Source organism: Liolophura sinensis, chromosome 2 (genome assembly GCF_032854445.1).
Source record: "Liolophura sinensis isolate JHLJ2023 chromosome 2, CUHK_Ljap_v2, whole genome shotgun sequence".
In the NCBI taxonomy this organism is placed as follows: domain Eukaryota; kingdom Metazoa; phylum Mollusca; class Polyplacophora; order Chitonida; family Chitonidae; genus Liolophura; species Liolophura sinensis.
Genome location: NC_088296.1, coordinates 18411390 through 18436020, shown reverse-complemented (window position 1 = coordinate 18436020; position 24631 = coordinate 18411390). Strand labels below are relative to the sequence as shown.

General features: G+C 38.0%; 2 protein-coding genes across 2 annotated transcripts in view; both read left to right on the top strand.

Annotated features, from left to right (window-relative positions):
• Positions 1-612: 612 nt before the first annotated feature.
• LOC135462553 (probable cyclin-dependent serine/threonine-protein kinase DDB_G0292550) lies at positions 613-4478 on the top strand. The gene is made up of 3 exons (XM_064739778.1): positions 613-649; positions 3212-3466; positions 4027-4478. The coding sequence occupies exons 1-3, from the start codon at positions 613-615 to the stop codon at positions 4476-4478; spliced, it is 744 nt and encodes a 247-aa protein (XP_064595848.1).
• A 1490-nt stretch (positions 4479-5968) lies between these two features.
• The window catches only part of LOC135462897 (proline-serine-threonine phosphatase-interacting protein 2-like), a 48806-nt gene continuing 30143 nt past the window's right edge, over positions 5969-24631 (top strand). Inside the window, exon 1 of the mRNA XM_064740199.1 lies at positions 5969-6215. Within this exon, the coding sequence (XP_064596269.1) occupies positions 6183-6215 (33 nt within the window). The 5' untranslated portion in view covers positions 5969-6182. The remainder of the gene's footprint in view (positions 6216-24631) is intronic.

Below are 24631 nucleotides of genomic sequence, written 5' to 3'. Positions count from 1 at the left end.
AACTTTTGGTAATGTTACCGATACTAAGTGATTACCTGTACCAGTTTGAATGACATGAAAACAGCTTTGCGGCGAGTAACCTATATACTGAGAAACGTAAACCGAATAGGATTTCCTCCAGCAAAAAAATCAGCTATCACAAAACATTACGATGAACAGGTCTGCAGCTGTATGTAGACTTCAGATCGGTTTCAGATGGGTTATGAGCAAGATGTGAATTTCTGCAGGTTTATATGAACAACAAATAATCAGCTATATACAGTATGATGGGCTTAGCTGTAAGTAAATGTACTATATGAATGACGCATATATATTTTGCCAAATAGCTACAAGACAACTCTGCCTTATAGCCAGACTGTGTGTGCTGACAGCAGTATTGTTGTTGTTGCAATGCCTATCTCCGCCATATGCGTCTCATCCGTTTTAGGGTGACTTAATTACTCGCTTATATTAAAACTGATTTACGTCGAAAATCTTTGGTTTTGTCTTTTAATGAAGAGTGGTGTGTTGTTGGTTGCGATCTCATTTCAAAGGTTTATTGACAAGCGATTATAATATTTTACTCGTTACCGTATATGAATGAGTAGCACGAATGATAGGCAGTGAATAACTATGTATGCGATCCTGATTCTCTTCACTGAGCCTGAAAGTATGTTTTGTAATGAGAATATTCGAGCAAAATTTCTATAGGAAGCCGTTCTCCCGCGTAAACCTTGCATTTTTTGTCGCGTGGTAAACGGCCGGACAGTTCACTTCTACAAGGGACGGCGGAGCTGGTGTGACGAGAATCTGGGTCTATCGTTTACACGATAACAAGGTGAGAAACATCAAGCACTTTATTTATTTATTTCTTTTCTTATTTATTCCTCCTGGCGTTTAAAATTCATACTAAACTTTTTACCTATATGGTCAGTTTAAAGTAAAAGGAACCCAAAATCTGAAGTAAGATTCATCATACAGACACCCAAATACTATGCCTAAAATACATTCATTTAGTTTTTTCAGATATTTCAATAGTAATAGTGACATCAGAGTTTCTAAACTTTACAGCTGTGGTCCATAAAGCCCATCTTAAAATTCAAATGTTGGAACACCTTTAACACTTTTCACATAAAGTATATTTATACATTTTTAAGTGATCTATTTAATGATGCCTACTTCGATCTTTAGAGCTATTTTCCATTAATTGGTGCGAACGTTTGGACATATATATGCACATCATATTGGCGCAAGGCGAGTTGTGTTCAACGAACGTTGCATTGCTCATGCCATCAAATGCACGGACGTCTTCAACCATTGTTATCACAAAGGCAACCGGCACAGTGAGGGCCCCTCTCTACTGGGTTATTATATTTCAATAACTGGCGAATAGTATCCCAGTGACGCGGATTAATGGGACGATTTTCAATTTTAAGCTGCAGACATCTGAATGCATCGACTTAACATATAGCTGAAATTTTCTACAGAAACTAGAATGGTACAACGGTAAAAAAGGCTTACCAGGGACTTAAAACATTGCTAAATGTACTGAGTGACATGTTGATGTTTCGTTTTGTTCAAGGTACACCATAATGTTTAGGTGCAGGAAGTACAGTGTTGAACAGTGGTCGGACTTCTGGACAATGTCCAAATCAAACAAACCAGCATGTCCAGAAGTAGACACCACACTCCTTGACGCCATAAAATAGCTAAAAGACCCACCCAGACTAGGAACAGATACTCCAGGCGGCAGAGGGAGCCGACACTGGTGCTCTAGAAAGCGCACTGTGTGGAGGGTTGGACACAGACCCCCATTCCAACTTCCGTTTCCCCTCTGGAGCAAACCACACTGTTCCTTAGGCATTTGGAACAGTCTTCAGCGTAACACCTGACCGTTGCATCTACAACCCTGGGTAGGTAAGTTTTTATTTCCCTCATGTCACCAATGTGCTCAGGCATAAGTTGAGAAAATATCAAGCTACACCTGGCCCTAACATCCTGACTCAACACCTTTTGTGCTTTCTTCCTGGCTTCCCTTGTTCGGCCCTGTCCTTCGAACATTGCATCGCTGAACTTAGCCTGGTTACATTTCTTAAACGGGGGTCTACCAAGGTGTGTGGGGCCTGCTAACCGTTCGACCTCCCACAGTGGCTCGACCAGTCGGATGCCGCCCTCCACTTCCTTGGCTGACCTGGAGTCGCCGTCCGTGGTGACGTGCTTGGCTAAAACACCTTGTCTCGCCAATCTCTCGCCAATCTCGTTCCCCATATTATACTCGGACCAGGGGGCATGTGGGTTTGTGTTCGCTGTGCACTCCTCGTGTCCTCCAGGGCACTTTACTTGGAAGCCTTTTCCTCTCAGCCAGGACCCAGTCCAACACAATTTGTTCTTCAGTGCTGTGGAGACAATGTATTGGTTGTCTTGATGTCTCCACAGCCAGGGAAATGGCTTGTGAAGCATTCTGGCCCGGTTTCTTGGGACTGGTTATGGTAATGCTGTTGTAGCGAGTGTCTGTGGCCAGATATATTGTGCTGTCTTCCTCTCCTCTTTGCCTTTTGTATGCCTATCCTAGTTTCTGCATGTATCAAGCCCTAATTTTGCCTGTGAGGTTCAGAAGTGTCAGGAATTATGTGGTGCAAAAATTATTGATTTTGAAAAAAGTTGGCTGGTTTGATAGAACACAGACCCCCATTACAACTTCCGTTTTTCGGTAGGGACGATTGTAGTTCTGTGAATTTTAGGGTATAAAGTCTTTTTTTTTGCTCCCAGGCATCCATTTTTGGTGCACAGGTGCATGCTTGGTATTAAAATGCTGGAAACTGTCTAAACTTTGAGGAGGTATGAGCTTTATTGATGAAAGTTTGAAATTCTGGGTGAGAGGACACAAGGTGTGAGGTAGTGATGAGGCTGCGAGTGACGTCCCCTTGGCGTTGCTAGGCACGCCTCCCAGCTGCCGGCACGGAAAGGTCCAGATTTTGACGGTCAACCTATGTCAAGATTTTTATGGCTTTTTTCTCACAGGCTGGGCCAGGTATGCACCAAAGCTTATTGGCCACGGAATGTTTGGGACTGAGCTACAGCGGTACACGTTAACATTGTCGCTTATGGAAAATTAATGGGGGTCTGAGGCCGGTTGTGGGCGGATACCATACCCACGCAGTGGACGAATGCATTACTTGGCCAGCTTACTCTGGTAAACCTTCCACTGAAGATAATGACATATTGAATACAGGAGGTAAGTCAGCCCTGTGCGAAATTCGGAACGCCTCTGGCCACGATATCAAGACTTATTCTGCCAACCCTCAAGAGGACGAAATTCTGCTCCTCAGGGGGACCAAACTGAAAGTTCACGAAGTTCTTGACCCGGATGTTGACCAGCTAAAGTACGTTGTTACGTTCGTTGAGGACGAGAACCTTTACCCTACGGAAACCACCGAAACCACACCAGAGGAAACCCCCAGCCCAACACCAAAGGAGACTTTTGAACGTACACCAGACGCCTGAATCCACACCAATAGGTAAACACTATACAATGTTACCCTATAATATTTGACCTGACCAATGTCACGTAATGCGATGTTTTCTGGACAGTGGCAGAATAGAGTGTGGAATAGAAAAGATTATTGTGGTTTAATATTGTGGTTTGTACAAGGCAATACGTTATGTCAACCAATTCTGTTGGAATAAAAGAGCTAGTCTGATTTATCATATGTAACATTACTTCGATGATATTAAGCCTGTTTTTGTAACAGGCTGCTCGTAATTTCGACATACATGTAGTAATATGAGTAACTGTAGAAAAGTCACATACTGTTTTATCCTGTGACAGAGTCAGTCGGCATCTCTCGAGTTGCTTTGTATATGCCTTAAATACCCATTTTCTGTGCACGATTCCGACCTAATTTCCTAATTTATATACTTAGGTCTTTGGTGGTTTGTGTAGCAAACCTTCTGCAGGACAGCATTTGTTATTTATCCACACCGGTTACCTGCAACAATATGCCGAGAAGAAAGAACTATGCTTGAGGTGTAAACTCTTCATTTCAGACCCTTCTAACACTACAGTTGGCTATATAAAGCGGGTTGGTATCATTTCTTCAATATCTCTACAACATACACGCGTCTTCAACAGAGACAAGACCAGAAACAACAACAACAACACTGTCCCCAGCAACCTCAAGGACGCCACCACCAACGACAATGCCTTCAACAGAGACAACTGGTGCAACAATAACATCTTCACCCGCAACCACATCAACGATATCTTCTACAACTACAACCACATGTTCTCTAGCAACGACAACAAGCTCACCACCATCAACGACAATGTCTTAAATAAAGACAACAATAGATACAACAACATCGTCACCTGCAGCCACATCGACGATATCTTCTTCAAGTACAACCACATCTCCTCCAGCAACGACAACCAGCACACAACAACCATCGTCAATGTGTTAAATATGGACTACAACACAAGAATAGCAACAACAACATAAGTTTTCAACCGAGATAAGAACAACATGGCCATCAGGGCTTTCAAGCATGACATTATCACTCAAGCCAAATTTCTTTAACCGATACAAAAAATAACCAGAGCGGCTACGTCTTCTGCAGCAACCACAACAAGTACGCCAATCCCAGGGGCAATGTTTCAAAGGTAGACTGCTACACAAGCATGCTATCATCACTGCGTCCAGTAGTGGTTTTTGACAACAGCAGCTTCGTCAACAACCAGAGGGTCATCAAGTGTCACAACATTCGAGCACTTATAATATCTAACGTTGAAGTGAGTGCTTGGGGTTTATCGTCGTACTCAACAATTTTTCAGTCATATGACGAAGAAGGAATCCTTAGGGTGTTTGTAAGGTGCCGCCTTGTTGCAGGACGGATTTCCACCACTCTTTTAGTGCTGCTTCATTGAGACGCCTCACCAAAGGCAAGTAAACTGCCCCGCCCGAGCCATTATACTGATACAGGTCAACCGTATCACTATCGTTACACAATCCCCTTCATGCTGAACGCCAAGCGAGCAATTGTTTTAGAGAGCATATATCGTTGTCTTTATATACCTGTAAAATCCCCCCACAAGGATCAGAAAGCAAAATTTTCGAACTTGATCCGAGGTGTCAGGAAGAGATTAATTTTGTGAACATCGTGTAATATTTGGAGCCATTATTACACGGAAACAAATGAGTCAGGGTCGAACTAACATAGTTCGAGACGGACCTAAATTAATGATCCTAGCCTTAATCACGGAAGTTGTAGAGTAAGAAAGAAAACTTGAATGGATGCTTGAAAAATGTTTTGGCGTGGCGTATGAGCAACGTTTTTTTGTCGTGAGTCACTTATAACAGCCTAAAATATTTTCTCATACACTGTGATGCCAAGAACTATAATATCAGCTATTTACCCTAGCTAGCTAGTTTCCTGGTACACAGTTTACAAAGGTATATAGGCCTACATGTAGGTCTCATGTATATAGAACCTATATTTGACCACGAGATTGCACCTTACACCTTGAAACTGATAATCTTTTATTGGAGTATTCATTTAGGAGTTCGGAAAAAAATCAATAACTGTATAACAGTGAATGTTTTTCCTAGATTTTTTAAAGATCAAAGATATTGAATTAAAAATCAGATCATTGTTAAATCACATTAACACATGCAAAGCCCTACATAAGTTTTATTAGTAGTGTGATAGACTCAAAATGTTCTTTCATAAAGCGTTTGAAATTAGGTACCACAACAAAGAAAGAGGATAGTACAAACAGTTCATCAAATCAGATCCAAATTCAATTTTCTTTTCTGTTCCGATCTGAACATAATCGAAGTTCAGATTCAAGCACAAATATGTTGCCTTGAGTTATCTCCCCTCGCAGACGGGAATGCCTGTCTATTTTCAAGGCGCAGACTACTGCGTTGTAGTCTAGCCTTCAATTTAACTTCCGGCACAGTGTTCCACGATTAGCAGACGATCGATGGACTAGGTTGGGGAAGGACGTGAATTCGGAGCAGATCAAACCATCTGATCTGTTGTGAAAGCTTTGTGGTTTCAGCTTGATGCAGATGTGTATTAAATCCGGGTGAACATGGCCTATTAAAGAGTTTCTTTTAATCCTTTTTTCAACTGGAGGCTTGTAAAATCAGCCGATCGACTGTTCTTATCAATCATCCGTCTGACGTTCAGCATCAAACAAAATGACAGTTCGCAGATTTTCAGATTCGTTTTGGGTGAGTACATTAAAAATTAAGGAAGTTGTAAAGCTGGGGCTGCGGTGTACATCATATGACAGAGCCGGGTGTGACATCAGTTCATTGAAGAAACGATCTTCCTCTTAAAATGGACATCTGAGAGACGGCTCAGCTACATTATGTGCATACACAAAGAATGGACAGCAGCCTCAGCTTTTCAAATAAGAAGTAGGCCTATATGCTTTCACGTTTTATATGACCCAAGCGAGGACATTTATCAGTAAATATTGTCAAAAATAAGCCACGCCACCATACCATGGCTGCTCAGAATGTCCCGAGCATAAACACGAACTTAGCCACACCAAACAGTTCCAGCTCTCCCTTCCCCTGTTTTCATCTTTTGTTCCATATTTTACACTGATACCAGCAACAACGGTTCCGAGGCTAGTCAAGTGACTCAGACTCTCTCTTCTTGACACATCCCGAGACTTGTTTTGTACATTGTAGTGTGAAACATGAGAAGAAAAAAAAATGCGAAAACAGCGGAAAAAGAGAGCTAGTCAGTGGGATGTTTTGGTGTTGGTTAAGTGGGTATGAACGTTAGGGATATTCTCTGTAACTGTGGGATGGCTGCATGGCTTATTTTTGGATGATATTTTCTGATAAATGTCATTAATCAGTAGGTCGACATTTTACATCTCATAACACATTGTAACTCTCGTACTCGAAGAGGAGAGAGATGCATTATTGCAACTATTTCGTAATCCGCAATCTCTCACCGATGGGATCACATTTTTGTTGGACCAAATACCGATCGGAAAATACCAATGGTTTTGTGAGTGGACTTCTGTTAGACGTTGTTTTGTTAGAGTACAACGTCTAATTAGGCTATCCCTCCTCCCACTACCACCGTCTCCTCATACCTGTCCCTCCACCCTCGGCCATACATAGGTCTGTAAAATATCTGTGTACATCATACCTTTTTTGTTATCAGACAGTACATATTGTTACAGATGATGACATACATAGCTCCTAGTTTTTGTTAAAAGGTGAGCCTCTGATGTTGATAAGTAGATGTAGGCTACATGTTAAATGGCAGGTCACCAACAGCTTTGTAGGGTCGATTGTGTACATCATTCACATAGACTGTCCAACCATATGTAAATGATGACTCAAGTTTATATATATCAGTACAAATCTATGTATGCAATTGCATATACATATACATTAATAGGTTGACTTTTTAGTTTTAGACAGGCTGAAAATGTATGATAGAACACTTAACAGATAGAAAAAAATATAACAATATTAAAAATTTTGATATATTAAATTTTTGATAGGTTCATTCACTATTATAAAGATCTCAGTAGGACAGGTCATGGTCAAATGTTTCAAATGCTTTAAGGGAGGTCAATGGCCAAGTTGTTAGCTATCTGTGTAGGCAGTTGCACATACGTAAACATTAATAGATTGTCATTTTAGCACAGCACATGCAATGAATCACCCAGGAACCTCTTGCCATTGCAGGGACGCTCTTAATTCAAGTCCAGCTCTTGCTGGCTTAATTTCGTTCCTATTAGTACATGGGAAGGCCTGTCAACAACCTGCACATGGTCGTGGGTTTCCCATATGGGCTCTGTCTCTAACCATAATGCTGGCCGCTCTTGTCCAGTACAAGTGAAATATTCTTTAGTTCATTGTACAACAGCAATCAAATATGGGACAATTCACCATATGCTTTCCAAAGTTAACCCTTAGCACTCTGGTTTCCTTCCCCCATTAAACTATCCACAACTTGTTGTATAATAATTGAAAATAACCTTCACCACATCATTAAAGAACAGTGAAAAAAATCGGGGTACTAGCTTATAAACTGATCAACTTACAGTGCATTATGAATAGGGTTTTTTTTTCACACTCCAGACAGTGGTAATCCTAACTACCAGTATTTTAAAAGTAAATACTGTACCTGTACATGTAGGCACACTTGGTGCACAATTCCTACGTTTTCTTCTTTCAAGCTATAGCGCAGCCTTTGTTATTTTCACATTTTTCTGTGTCACTGTATATTTAGCCTAGATACAGTGTTATATATACATATACCAAGCAGTTGTCATTTCTGTCATGTCTGTCATGTCATGTAACTGTTGTCACTGCCGAGTTTAGCTGACAGCATTATACCCATCTCTGTGTAATATAAATACATTAACGGTCACCAAGTCCAAAAACACTGTGCAGTTATTTTTACACTTAGAATTTTATTCTTACAAATTGTAAAGCTTTAGTTTTTTATTCTGGTAAGGATAAGTAATGTACCTGCACATGTACCTATTTTAATCAATTGAGTGTTATTTTTACTCAGTTTCATTTGTTTAATCGGCAAGTTGCAACATTCAGGAATTTTTTGGCATGGGTATCACATTGGCAATCAGGCGTTTGTATGGGTGGAGGAAAGAAGAGTGCTGGGAGGAAACCACTGTTGGCACCCTTGGCATTCTCCTAAATATATTAATTTTTATTGGATGATTTCAATAAGTTGTCTTGAGCCAAAGCCATTCGAAAATAATATTCTTCTGGGCTCTACCCTATATCTTCCCACCATACATGTAATGCTGGCTGACATAGTATAAGTGAAATGTTCTTGAGTATGGCGTAAAACACCAATCAAATAAATATATCATAATAAAACCATTTTCTTCGGCCATGTAGAATGATTATGGCTGTTAACAGTTAATGCCACTTCTTTAATTCTGCAATCGACGGCCATCTTGAAAATCATGTGTATGACTAGACTACCCAACATTAAATTGATCATTCATTTAGTACAGTACAATTTGTGCATTCACATTTAAATAAATGCACGTGTATTCATTCAGAATAATTCAGTAGCTCAATTCTTAGTTTTAAAAAAGAGCTGCTATTTTAAACTACTGCATTTATACCTAACACACTTGACTGGTGATTCAGTCATGCATGTGAATGGTAATGATCACTGATCATGTTAACAAATGATCTCCCAGTGTTATGCATGCCAATCAGGCATGACTGTGTAAAAAAAAACACACACACACACACACACACGTGGAGTCTAACAGTATACTTCTCTGCTCTCAGCTATACTTGATCCATACACGTATCTAGATGATATACCCTGCGTTGCATGAGTGCACTGTGCAGTTACTTACCAGTATATAGAGTAGATCTGTAGGTGAATCTTGGTGTGACAGTGTGAAGTCAAAACTACTATGGTTGATGTACAAAAGGTGGGGGGTGTAGAAAAAGTCACAGATGTGTGAAAACAGGACGAAAACAAATATGTATACTTCCATTGTAGATGTACATGTGTATACATGAGTGTAAATATATACAGACTCTATATATATAAATTTTAAGCAGCAAGATTACATGTAGTATTTTTTGCATCCATACATTTTACATGCCTTATGTTTATACCATGTTTAAGTTTAGGGAAATAAATATGGGACAAATTGACATGATAGGGATGGGGCAGTGGGATGGGATGAAGTCGACATAGTTCTAAGTAAAAGCAAAACTGATTCGCCAAAAACAGAAAACAGAACAATACATGCAACAGGAAGCTGGTCTTTATGCATAGATGCAGAATATAATGGCTTTCTCACGAGAAATATTACATATTCTTTATTACATGTAATTGGCAAAGAATGTGTAAGTATATAATGCTGAGTCCTCGGTGGCTCAGTTGGTTAGCGCACTAGCGCAGGGTAATGACCCAGGAGTCTCTCACCAATGCAGTCGCTGTGAGATTAAGTACAGCTCATGCTGGCTTCCTCTCCGGCCGTAAGTGGGAAGGCCTCACAGCAACCTGTGGATGGTCGTGGGTTTCCACCGGGCTCTGCTCGGTTTCTACCCACCATAGTGCTGGCCGCCCTCGTATAAGCGAAATATTCTTGAGTACGGTGTTATACACCAATCAAATAAATAAATAAATAAATACATAATGCTGACCTGTAGACTTATAACTAAGTAGTTTTGATTTTTTGTATTTATTTTGATTGGTCTTTTAAGCCATACTCCAGAATATTTCACTTGTATGATGGCAGGTTAACCAACTATAACTAGCTAGTGGTTAGTGTGATAGCGCAGAACAATGACCCGTCATATGTCAATTCCAGAACTGTATATGACTTTAAATGTGTTATTGTACGCATACAATCTTGGAATTAACTTTTAGTTTTACATGCATAGCAATGATGTCTAATGTACATGTATATGTTTATTAGCCCTACACTGTATAACTTTATAATTACTTTTATTTATAGCATTTTAAATTAGCGTAATCACTAATCTTGCATTGATACTATAAGGTATGTACAGGTACCAGCATGTGGCTTGGGTACAAGCCCAAAGGGTGAGTGGAAATATTGATCTTCGAGAAGAAATCTCAAGCTATATACCCACGCAACACACTGACCTGTAAATGTGTTACAAATTTACCACAATGAAAACCAACTTCAACCTACACTCACTGTGTATTTTCTGACTCTGTAGGCATAGAGAAAAAATACCCTCATCTGTTCGGCGAATATGGTAGCTTATCCAAGCCGGGTTGACCAGTCTAATTTTTCTCTGAGTTGTGATAAATGTACTTGCTATATTTTGAGGATATTGTGCGCTGTACTGCATATTTACGCCACCAACATATATGTATAGAGAGTAAGTTTTTTCATTTTGCCTTTTACATATTTATTTATTTGACAAACGTTGTACATTGTATTTAGGAGTATTTCACTTTATGATATGACGGCTGTCCATCTCCACCATGGGGACCTTCTTTCTGCCTTTCATATTACACTTACTGCAAATCCAGGATGTGGGCGCTCCCCATGTGATACTGCCCATATCTTTCTTCCCTGTCCTTGTACCATGTCTACAAAATGTGTGTTCACTGCTGTTGACCTGATTGAGGACAATATAGACCTTTCATGTTCTTTTCTATGTGTGCTTCATATTCTAACTCACTTGGTTTGTCCTTTGAACATATGTGTAGGGGGTTCCACCCAGCAGGTGGCACGGGAAGGGGTCAGAGATAGGCTGTCTCCCACTTTTCTCTCTCTCCTGCTGGTTGTGGGAGCAGTAGTCACATTTGTACTTTGTCACTGTTTAACTGTTTCTATGTATTATTTTGTTTTTGTTTGTGAAGGCCTTGTAGAATAAGAATTTTGTACAAATTTACTGAGTGACCTTCATTAAGTAAAGGTATTATTATCATACAACAACCTTATCCTGAATTCAGTGTATACATACCTAGATCTGTGGCCAAGAACGTAACCCTCTGTATGTCAAACATGTAGGTACAGTATTATGTATTTTTATACAGCTTTTTGGAAGGCACTGTTCAGCTGTAAGTGGAACAAACCTTATGTCTAAATGTCTGCAAATAAACATCATAAACTATTTCTTTTGGTGTAGAAATATACATTTTTGTATCAAACAGTCATCCTACCTTCCAAATAATCCTGTAGGCACATTTTTTTAAAGATTAACCTAACTGTTAGATCTGGCGAAATGTGGAATTTTATAGTCAGGGAAGAAATGTTAGGTAATTTAAGGTAGGGAAGGCCTCTGTGGCCTAGTGCCTATAGCATGCTAGCGCACCATTTGGTCGGGTTGTGCCAAAGACTTTAAAAAGTGGTACTTGTTGAAGCCTCGCTTGGCAGCTCAGTGAGTTGGGGGATGTTTATATGATACATATAGAACATTCAACAAGGAAACGGGACTGGTTAACCCAGTGTCAGTATAATGTGACTGGGCTGGGTGTCATGCCTGGTGTCTTTGGCATGATCCTTCAGTGGCGACAGCACTTTGGCAGCATGTAGGCCTACTGGCCCTGCCATGAGAAGACACAGTATATGTACGCGCACCTAATGACTTTTCGTCATCATGACTGAGAAATTGTTAAATGCAATCTAAAACCCAAAGTAATTTTATAAAAATTACATACATGTACATCCTAAATGACTCCTCGTCGCCAAATACATGTATGTTTGAAAAACACATGTTACATTGATAGCTGTAATGATGCACTATTTGCTAATAGCAATATTCAGGCTTAAAAACACACTGGTCAGCCTATTTCACATTTCTTATGATACCAGCGACAAATTTGACCAGCCTAATACGTGAACAGTTACTCCAGTACATGTATTTGTATGAGAAAAGAATTCTGGCAATTAATCTTCATTAGATTTTTCAGTGTAACAGTCTGGAATCATTAGAATTTCCAGGATAATAGTCTGGAATCATTAGAATTTCCAGGATAATAGTCTGGAATCATTAGAATTTCCAGGATAATAGTCTGGAATCATTAGAATTTCCAATGTAACAGCCTGGAATCATTAGAATTTCCAGGATAATAGTCTGGAATCATTAGAATTTCCAGGATAATAGTCTGGAATCATTAGAATTTCCAGGATAATAGTCTGGAATCATTAGAATTTCCAATGTAACAGTCTGGAATCATTAGAATTTCCAGGATAATAGTCTGGAATCATTAGAATTTCCAATGTAACAGTCTGGAATCATTAGAATTTCCAGTGTAACAGTCTGGAATCATTAGAATTTCCAATGTAACAGCCTGGAATCATTAGAATTTCCAGGATAATAGTCTGGAATCATTAGAATTTCCAGGATAATAGTCTGGAATCATTAGAATTTCCAGGATAATAGTCTGGAATCATTAGAATTTCCAATGTAACAGTCTGGAATCATTAGAATTTCCAGTGTAACAGTCTGGAATCATTAGAATTTCCAATGTAACAGCCTGGAATCATTAGAATTTCCAATGTAACACCTGGAATCATTAGAATTTCCAGTGTAACAGTCTGGAATCATTAGAATTTCCAATGTAACAGCCTGGAATCATTAGAATTTCCAATGTAACAGTCTGGAATCATTAGAATTTCCAGTGTAACAGTCTGGAATCATTAGAATTTCCAATGTAACAGCCTGGAATCATTAGAATTTCCAGGATAATAGTCTGGAATCATTAGAATTTCCAGGATAATAGTCTGGAATCATTAGAATTTCCAGGATAATAGTCTGGAATCATTAGAATTTCCAATGTAACAGTCTGGAATCATTAGAATTTCCAGGATAATAGTCTGGAATCATTAGAATTTCCAATGTAACAGTCTGGAATCATTAGAATTTCCAGTGTAACAGTCTGGAATCATTAGAATTTCCAATGTAACAGCCTGGAATCATTAGAATTTCCAGGATAATAGTCTGGAATCATTAGAATTTCCAGGATAATAGTCTGGAATCATTAGAATTTCCAATGTAACGGTCTGGAATCATTAGAATTTCCAGTGTAACAGTCTGGAATCATTAGAATTTCCAATGTAACAGCCTGGAATCATTAGAATTTCCAATGTAACACCTGGAATCATTAGAATTTCCAGTGTAACAGTCTGGAATCATTAGAATTTCCAATGTAACAGCCTGGAATCATTAGAATTTCCAATGTAACAGCCTGGAATCATTAGAATTTCCAGTGTAACAGTCTGGAATCATTAGAATTTCCAATGTAACAGTCTGGAATCATTAGAATTTCCAGTGTAACAGCCTGGAATCATTAGAATTTCCAATGTAACAGCCTGGAATCATTAGAATTTCCAGGATAATAGTCTGGAATCATTAGAATTTCCAGGATAATAGTCTGGAATCATTAGAATTTCCAATGTAACAGTCTGGAATCATTAGAATTTCCAGTGTAACAGTCTGGAATCATTAGAATTTCCAATGTAACAGCCTGGAATCATTAGAATTTCCAATGTAACACCTGGAATCATTAGAATTTCCAGTGTAACAGTCTGGAATCATTAGAATTTCCAATGTAACAGCCTGGAATCATTAGAATTTCCAATGTAACAGCCTGGAATCATTAGAATTTCCAGTGTAACAGTCTGGAATCATTAGAATTTCCAATGTAACAGTCTGGAATCATTAGAATTTCCAGTGTAACAGCCTGGAATCATTAGAATTTCCAATGTAACAGCCTGGAATCATTAGAATTTCCAGGATAATAGTCTGGAATCATTAGAATTTCCAGGATAATAGTCTAGAATCATTAGAATTTCCAGGATAACAGTCTGGAATCATTAGAATTTCCAGGATAACAGTCTGGAATCATTAGAATTTCCAGGATAATGGTCTGGAATCATTAGAATTTCCAGGATAATAGTCTGGAATCATTAGAATTTCCAATGTAACAGTCTGGAATCATTAGAATTTCCAATGTAACAGCCTGGAATCATTAGAATTTCCAACCTAACAGTCTGGAATCATTAGAATTTCCAGGATAATAGTCTGGAATCATTAGAATTTCCAGGATAATAGTCTGGAATCATTAGAATTTCCAATGTAACAGTCTAGAATCATTAGAATTTCCAATGTAACAGCCTGGAATCATTAGAATTTCCAGGATAATAGTCTGGAATCATTAGAATTTCCAATGTAACAGCCTGGAATCATTAGAATTTCCAATGTAACAGCCTGGAATCATTAGAATTTCCAGGATAATAGTCTGGAATCATTAGAATTTCCAGGATAATAGTCTGGAATCATTAGAATTTCCAATGTAACAGTCTGGAATCATTAGAATTTCCAATGTAACAGCCTGGAATCATTAGAATTTCCAACCTAACAGTCTGGAATCATTAGAATTTCCAGGATAATAGTCTGGAATCATTAGAATTTCCAGGATAATAGTCTGGAATCATTAAAATTTCCAATGTAACAGTCTGGAATCATTAGAATTTCCAATGTAACAGCCTGGAATCATTAGAATTTCCAGGATAATAGTCTGGAATCATTAGAATTTCCAGGATGATAGTCTAGAATCATTAGAATTTCCAATGTAACAGTCTGGAATCATTAGAATTTCCAATGTAACAGTCTAGAATCATTAGAATTTCCAATGTAACAGCCTGGAATCATTAGAATTTCCAGGATAACAGTCTGGAATCATTAGAATTTCCAGGATAATAGTCTGGAATCATTAGAATTTCCAATGTAACAGTCTGGAATCATTAGAATTTCCAACCTAACAGTCTGGAATCATTAGAATTTCCAGGATAACAGTCTGGAATCATTAGAATTTCCAGGATAATAGTCTGGAATCATTAGAATTTCCAGGATAATAGTCTGGAATCATTAGAATTTCCAATGTAACAGCCTGGAATCATTAGAATTTCCAATGTAACAGTCTGGAATCATTAGAATTTCCAATGTAACAGCCTGGAATCATTAGAATTTCCAGGATAATAGTCTGGAATCATTAGAATTCCCAGGATAATAGTCTGGAATCATTAGAATTTCCAATGTAACAGTCTGGAATCATTAGAATTTCCAACCTAACAGTCTGGAATCATTAGAATTTCCAGGATAATAGTCTGGAATCATTAGAATTTCCAATGTAACAGTCTAGAATCATTAGAATTTCCAATGTAACAGCCTGGAATCATTAGAATTTCCAGGATAACAGTCTGGAATCATTAGAATTTCCAGGATAATAGTCTGGAATCATTAGAATTTCCAATGTAACAGTCTGGAATCATTAGAATTTCCAATGTAACAATCTGGAATCATTAGAATTTCCAATGTAACAGCCTGGAATCATTAGAATTTCCAACCTAACAGTCTAGAATCATTAGAATTTCCAGGATAATAGTCTGGAATCATTAGAATTTCCAATGTAACAGTCTGGAATCATTAGAATTTCCAATGTAACAGTCTGGAATCATTAGAATTTCCAGGATAACAGTCTGGAATCATTAGAATTTCCAATGTAACAGCCTGGAATCATTAGAATTTCCAGGATAACAGTCTGGAATCATTAGAATTTCCAGGATAATAGTCTGGAATCATTAGAATTTCCAGGATAATAGTCTGAAATCATTAGAATTTCCAATGTAACAGTCTGGAATCATTAGAATTTCCAATGTAGCAGTCTGGAATCATTAGAATTTCCAATGTAACAGCCTGGAATCATTAGAATTTCCAGGATAATAGTCTGGAATCATTAGAATTTCCAATGTAACAGTCTAGAATCATTAGAATTTCCAATGTAACAGTCTGGAATCTGGCTTTTTCTAACAGAAAATGCATAGCAATATTTGAATGAAACAATAATAGTGCATACTGTCCTTTGCCTGTAGAGCTTAAACACATATTTCGCATAATCTTTCAACCTGACATGCCAGGAGTAATTCCGTTTGACTTCGGTTACAACATTTATGTGTACCGTATGGGGACACAGAATGTAATCTATGTTAAGATGAACTCTAGCAGATAATAGCAGTAGATGAATAGATGAATTTGAAAAGTAGGGCATTTGATTCTTTTGTTGGTATTTAACATCAGAATGGACTAAACAAATTTAGTCCATTCTGATGTTAAACCCCAGGCATTCACTGGCTTACTCACTCTTTAATCTATGTAAATATCCATTTGCTATACAATTGTAACACGTTTTGGATATCGCATCAACTTCCTTGTCATTTGTGTTGCTCTTTGTGTACTCTGTGCATACCCTATGCCATAGTAAATGCTAATGTGCACCAAATCCGCCCTTGAGCCATTGCTTCATGCTACATGCTACATCCAAAATGGATTGTAGTGCAGTGCGTACAATGTTACAGTAACTGTTTCTGTTATGTCCTACCGCATTTATGGATTGTAGTGCAGTGCATACAATGTTACAGTAACTGTTTCTGTTATGTCGTACCACATTTTATGTGACATCATCATGATGAGCTGAGAAAGAAACACTTGATGCCATTAAAATGCCGTTGCGGTCCTGCTACCATATTTAAATGTACATATGCACATGTTTAATGTATATGTGTAAAACCATGAAAGTGTCTTTAATACTAAACTTGTAAACACGCATCTTTAAATGCGGCTTTTGGGGAGGAATTTCGAAAAAATTTTACTTTTCGATTAAATATTCTCATATTCCTCCTATACTAATTGCGGTTTTAGGAATCAAATTAGATTATGGATTAATTGAGATCTGCTGTTTTTCTGAGGATTCTGTAGTTATACAGGCTGTAACCTCCTATACAGGCTGTAACCTCCTATACAGGCTGTAACCTCCTATACAGGCTGTAACTGTGTATCAGTACATCACATGATGTGGGAAAAGTCATCAGTGTTTTCAGAGCATCTTAATTATCTTTGACCAAAATGGCCAAAGTCATTGTTTTACAAAATGAAGATCAGCTAGGGTATAGAAGATGTTCCAGCTGGGATAGAGAAGGTCAGCTAGCTTGTAGAAGATATTTCAGCTTGGGTAGAGAAGATCAGCTAGCTTGTAGAAGATGTTTCAGCTTGGATAGAGAAGATCAGCTAGCTTGTAGAAGATATTTCAGCTTGGGTAGAGAAGATCAGCTAGCTTGTAGAAGATGTTTCAGCGTGGATAGAGAAGATCAGCTAGCTTGTAGAAGATGTTTCAGCGTGGATAGAGAAGATCAACTAGCTTGTAGAAGATGTTTCAGCTGGGATAGAGAAGGTCAGCTAGCTTGTAGAAGATATTTCAGCTTGGGTAGAGAAGATCACCTAGCTTGTAGGAGATGTTTCAGCTTGGATAGAGAAGATCAGCTAACTTGTAGAAGATGTTTCAGCTGGTATAGAGAAGGTCAGCTAGCTTGTAGAAGATATTTCAGCTTGGGTAGAGAAGATCAGCTAGCTTGTAGAAGATGTTTCAGCTTGGGTAGAGAAGATCAGCTAGCTTGTAGAAGATGTTTCAGCTTGGATAGAGAAGATCAACTATCTTGTAGGAGATGTTTCAGCTGGGATAGAGAAGATCACCTAGCTTGTAGGAGATGTTCCAGCTGGGATAGAGAAGATCAGCTAGCTGGTAGAAGATGTTTTAGCTTGGATAGAGAAGATCAGCTAGCTTATAGATGTTTCAGTGGGGATAGAGAAGATCAGTTAACTGGTAGAAGATGTTTCAATGTGGATAGAGAAGATCAGCTAGCTTGTAGGACATGTTTCAGCTTGGATAGAGAAAATCAGCTAGTTTGTAGAAGATGTTTCAGCTTGGATAGAGAAGATCAGCTAGCTTGTAGGAGATGTTTCAGCTTGGATAGAGAAGATCAGCTAGCTTGTAGATGCTTCAGCTTGGATAGAGAAGATCAGCTAACTTGTAGGAGATTTTTCAGTTTGGATAGAGAAGATCAGCTAGTTTGTAGGAGATGTTTCAGCTTGGATAGAGAAGATCAACTAGCTTGTAGAAGATACTTCAGCTTGGATAGAGAAGATCAGCTAACTTGTAGAAGATGTTTCGGCTTGGATTGAGAAGATCAGCTAACTTGTAGGAGATGTTTCAGTTTGGATAGAGAAGATCAACTAGTTTGTTGAAGAAGTTTCAGCTTGGATAGAGAAGATCAGCTAGCTTGTAGAAGATGTTTCAGTGTGGATAGAGAAGATCAGCTAGCTGGTAATATTTATTTGTAATAAATATTTTTTTGGTAGTAATATCTACATACATGTACATACGCATATGTACATACATGTATATCAACACGCATTAATTGTATTAAACTGTATAAAATGAACCGATATATGAAATAATAGATTCCAGAATGCGTGTTAAGATGAGGGTCAGGCTGGGTGGTTGTGATTATATCAGGCCCTGCACCAATTTGACTGTGGCTTTAAGTCAGTAGGTTTATCAGGTACCTGGTGAATGTCAGCGGTTTACTCTGGGCGCTCCGATTCCGTTTAGCATTAAATCCTGACTCTCCAGCCGTACATGGGAAGGTCTGTCAGCAGACTGCACATCGTTGTGGGTTTCCCCGGGACTCTGCCCGGTTTCCTCCCACCATAATGCTTGTCGTCATCGTATAAGTGAAATATTCTCGGGTACCGCTTAAAACACCAATCGAATAAATAATTAAACAAACAAATAAAACACTCTTGAGTTGTACACGTATTTGCCACGTAGATTAATTTTAAACTGCTAAACAGAGATAAATAAGGCACACAAATCACCTGAATATGGCCTAGTGGAGGTGATCAGGATCAAGGTATAATAGCAGTGTGTATACAGTGTATTTGACACCTCTTGCTAAAGTGGAGTGCATGTATAAGGATATAGAAATGTCTGTGTCATCCCAGCAGGATGTCCCATTATAATACAATTGTCCCTCGTCTTACATTACTTCCTGGTCATACAGCATGAAATTAATTCATCCCCAAAAAAATTCGTGAATATGTGTGAAATATTTTTAAGAGCATTCACATGCTCTCCTTAAAAATAAAGTTCGTAAAATTGTAGGTACGCATATGTATAATTCTTGAGCACAGGCATAAAACACAGAAAAATAAATAAATATTAACTGCATGATGAAAGTGTAGTCGTCATCTTTGTGAGGTACGTGAGGTAGGTAGTATGTACATGTACATGTATTGTCATCTTTTTGAGGTATGTGAAGCATGTAGTATGTACATGTATTGTCATCTTTGTGAGGTACGTGAGGTACATAGTATGTACATGTATTGTCATCTTTGTGAGGTACATGAGGTGCATAGTATGTACATGTATTGTCATCTTTTTGAGGTATGTGAAGCATGTAGTATGTACATGTATTGTCATCTTTTTGAGGTACATGAGGTGCATAGTATGTACATGTATTGTCATCTTTGTGAGGTACGTGAGGTACATAGTATGTACATGTATTGTCATTTTTTTGAGGTATGTGAAGCATGTAGTATGTACATGTATTGTCATCTTTGTGAGGTACATGAGGTGCATAGTATGTACATGTATTGTCATTTTTTTGAGGTATGTGAAGCATGTAGTATGTACATGTATTGTCATCTTTGTGAGGTACATGAGGTGCATAGTATGTACATGTATTGTCATCTTTTTGAGGTACGTGAGGTACATAGTATGTACATGTATTGTCATCTTTGTGAGGTACATGAGGTGCATAGTATGTACATGTATTGTCATCTTTTTGAGGTATGTGAAGCATGTAGTATGTGCATGTATTGTCATCTTTGTGAGGTACATGAGGTGCATAGTATGTACATGTATTGTCATCTTTTTGAGGTATGTGAAGCATGTAGTATGTACATGTATTGTCATCTTTGTGAGGTACATGAGGTGCATAGTATGTACATGTATTGTCATCTTTTTGAGGTACGTGAGGTGCATAGTATGTACATGTATTGTCATCTTTGTGAGGTACATGAGGTGCATAGTAAGTATATGTATTGTCATCTTTTTGAGGTATGTGAAGCATGTAGTATGTACATGTATTGTCATCTTTTTGAAGTACATGAGGTACGTAGTATTTACATGTATTGTCATCTTTTTGAGGTACATGAGGTGCATAGTATGTACATGTATTGTCATCTTTTTGAGGTGCATGAGGTGCATAGTATGTACATGTATTGTCATCTTTGTGAGGTACATGAGGTACATAGTATGTACATGTATTGTCATCTTTTTGAGGTATGTGAAGCATGTAGTATGTACATGTATTGTCATCATTGTGAGGTATGTGAAGCGTGTAGTATGTACATGTATTGTCATCATTGTGAGGTATGTGAAGCGTGTAGTATGTACATGTATTGTCATCTTTTTGAGGTATGTGAATCATGTAGTATGTACATGTATTATATCTGAAGCAGCACATATACATGTGTATAAACTTATACTTTTTGAATCATATCGATTCTTACCACTTTTAACTTTCAGTTTTGTCTTATCAAAAATATATATACATATCCACATGTATAGTTAAATATTAAGTGCCTTCCCATATTTTCACTTTACATATATACAGGAGCACATGTTTCATGCATTGATCATGCTGTTGTACATGTGCTTACATGTCCATGTATTTGTGAAAATACCACCAAATTGACTATTATAGGCCTTAACCCTGTGGGGACTTTGGGGTATATTAAAGAATAGGACCTCAGCCCTCTGGGCAAGTTTGGCATGAAAAAAGCTGTCGGAGTTCTCCTGTGTGGGCCCGGTGAGCAGGTCCAGATCAGATTTGCTTCTAAGATGTTTCATGTGTCATGGTTAAATCAGTGTTGCTGGCAATGCTGTTCATAGATATTTACAATATATTTTTAAGTTTATTGTATAAGAAGTTTATTTTATGATATTGAAGGCCATTTTATAAGAACTGTATTAAATTAATTTTAAATGATTTCTGTTGACCATAGTTGTCTTAAAACTTGTTTTTCATGTTTGTTCCAATTGTTATTTAGACATTCACATTGCAGTGAAAACCATTTACAGTCTCATCTTTTAAACTTGTTCTCGCCACAGTACGGCTGCAATATTGCCAAAGCGGTGTTAACCCATTGTTACGGTGACGCCGCAGTATTAAGCCCTTAGCTAATACCGCCTCCACTATCATGGTAGAGAGAAAATTTTGGGTGTGAACCATAGGTAGTGGTGAACTACACCTGTATAGCTCATAAGGTCTCCAGTCATGGGGATTGAAACTATCATGTAGGGCTATGGCCAATATAAAAACCACACCCATTGTTTAATAGCGAATATAAGCTAATCTAACCATAGTATGCAATGAGACCACAACAAAATCCACTGAGATAAAGTTTTCAATAGATTTTGTTCTCTCAACCGCTCAAACTTATCGTTGGCACCTGGGATATCGGTGAACTAACTACTATTATAATGGGACCTGGGAATCAAGTGGTGAAAAGATCTAGAAACACAACACTTTGATTTCATGCATAACAATCCCGATCCAGGGTACAAAGATCGTGACAGACCATATAATTTGCCCGTTTAATTTACGACAGAGTAAGTACCGAAACGTCAACAAGATACGTCAAAACTTTCCCTGGACACAGTTACAGAAAACAAAGGTGATTTACCATACAAGTGCTCTGGCTTCACTGCTTCCCTTAATTACGGCCCCTTGGTTAACCTTGACGCGAAGCTCTCCGCACATTCAATACCAGATATTCGCCAGCACCGACTGTCGTCTGTGACAGTCCTCCACCTCCTCTAACCAAGATACGGGCTGTCTTATATAGTCACAGCGTGGACCTCACAGAAAGCGATCCGCTCTGGACAAAAACGTTTTAAACCATACAGAAATCTGTGCTTCCTTGGAACTGGTTTTCCTACAACATCTACAAGCTGCTAAAACATACTATACATATACCACATGTACCGAAAACTTGAAAGAATGGCATTCTTTACATATAAAGCTTTAAGGTTTACTATATACGCAGAGGAAGTTTTTTTAGGATAACACATCATTAATTTGCACAACTTTACACAAAGCGGTGGTAATTCTTACCATTTACATACAGATATATGAACATATACACATGCCAATATATAAGTACATTAACATTAGAATAGCTTTCAACTTGAGACACAAGGAAAGAGTGAGGATTTACGTAGGATGGTGTAATACAAACAATAGAGCTCTGTAACAGCCATGATCGTTCATTCATTGATTAACCACTTGTCAAATAAGCGGATGCAAGTCTCAGTGCAGAATGCAACTTATAGGTCCTGCAGATTTGGCAGTAAGATTTGCCAGGATGAGTTTGACAGGAGATATTTCTAGTGTCTGACAAAGGCCAGATTAAGGCAATGCTTTTGTTCTTCTCCATGGGTGTGAGTGAGTGAGTGCTTGGGGTTTAACGTCGTACTCAACAATTTTTCAGTCATATGACAACGATCCATGGGTGTGAGAGCCTAGCTCTTTTTCTCCATCCATGCTGATACACCTCAGAATGCCATCAATTAAGTGAACTCTTCTTGTACACGTAGGAATAAAAATCTTCATAACTAAACCCCTAACACAAAAAGAAAAAGTACATGTAGCATTTTTTGAAATTAAGTGTACATGTATCTTTTTGTGTGGTATGCAATGTATGTTAATCAGGATTTTCTTTTTGAATAAAAAATTTATTTTTAAAGTTATTTCTGTTCAGCATAACTGTTAATGTCGGATGTGCATGCCATCCCAGATCTGCTTTAAAACATACATACATTTATTTATTTATTTGATTGGTGTTTTACACTGTACACAAGAATATTTCACTTATGTGACGGCGGCCAGCATTATAGTGGGTGGAAACTGGGCACAGCCACCGGTTGCTGTTAGACCTTCCCACGTACGGCCGGAGATGACACATACACTCATACATGTACATTCATACAGCAGATATAAGCACATAAAGTATAGAACTGTTGAGAGTGAATAGCTTTTAATTACATGTTCAACAACCATTAGCATTCCATGATCATCGGATAATCGTCAGATGTTATTGAGCATGTGTATGAATGTTCCTCACTTGTCATAATTGTCTTTGTATCTCTAGATACCATTGTACTACATGACTGGGAGCGAATTAGGAAAAAAAAAAAAAGCTATATGACTGTATTTGTCGTAAAATTTTGCCCATGACTAAAATGACTTATTTTGTCTGCTGCTGAAAGCTCTATGGATCTTGGAATATAGGGTGTGGTTTGGTTAGTTTTGAAGGTACATGTACATACTACATACATGTGCACTAATTCATCTAATTTTTAGGACAGATCAGTGCTGAAAGCAAAGAATTACATTGCTCTCTCACTTGTTTTGAAAAGTAAAGATGTGAATATGCTTTTTTCATTAAAAGGACTAACCATGTGGACTAACTAAATATTACTGCTACAGTTATAGTTAGCAGAACAGGTGTCCCCAAAATTAGGGTAAGTTTCAGTACCAGTCATACCCAGTTATATTTTATGATATGCCTTTTAAAAATGGAGAGAATTTGGGGGTGAATTTTTAGGGTATGTACGACCTGTTGTATTAAAAGCTAATGGTAGTTTAATTGTCCGCAATGGGCAAAATACTGATTATTATTGATGAGATATGAAGCATCCAGGGCTTAAAGGGAAAACTTGTTCATAGATTGCAACACCTACATGTACATGTATGTCATGTATGTGTTATATTACACTGTGACTGTGGTTATATATAATAGGCATGATAGACAGTACAAAGTGAGTCAGATGTCAGGCAAGGCTAACTGACATGTTAGAACAGAAGTTTACAATAGACATGCTCATGTGAGGTAGTTATTCACATGCGTTTTTCTTTATTACACAGTTAATTGAGAAATAACAGTTAAAAAAAAAAAATTTGAGATTTTTGAAATCGGCAATAATTGATTGACCTTAAATGTTGCGCTTGACTGGGTTGCATATTTTTCCAGATTCTGAGAACACCCGTATTCCTCAACCTTATTTGCCATGAAAAACCAAAACTTTAATCCCTGAAACTTCTCATAAATGAAAGAGCAACTTTCAGAGCAATTTATGCACATTTATAATTAGATTTTGGAGACCAAACTAGATTGGGCGGATTGGCCAATTTCAGGGCTTCACAAAAAGTATACTTTTATCAATC

Bases quoted from the DNA above. Each gene is read 5' to 3' on its own strand.
- LOC135462553 (XM_064739778.1), top strand. From the start codon at position 613: ATGTATGCGATCCTGATTCTCTTCACTGAGCCTGAAA. The intron at 650-3,211 runs GTATGTTTTGTA...TATTGAATACAG, and splicing joins TCTCTTCACTGAGCCTGAAA to GAGGTAAGTCAGCCCTGTGC. The intron at 3,467-4,026 runs GTACACCAGACG...TCTTCATTTCAG, and splicing joins ACCAAAGGAGACTTTTGAAC to ACCCTTCTAACACTACAGTT.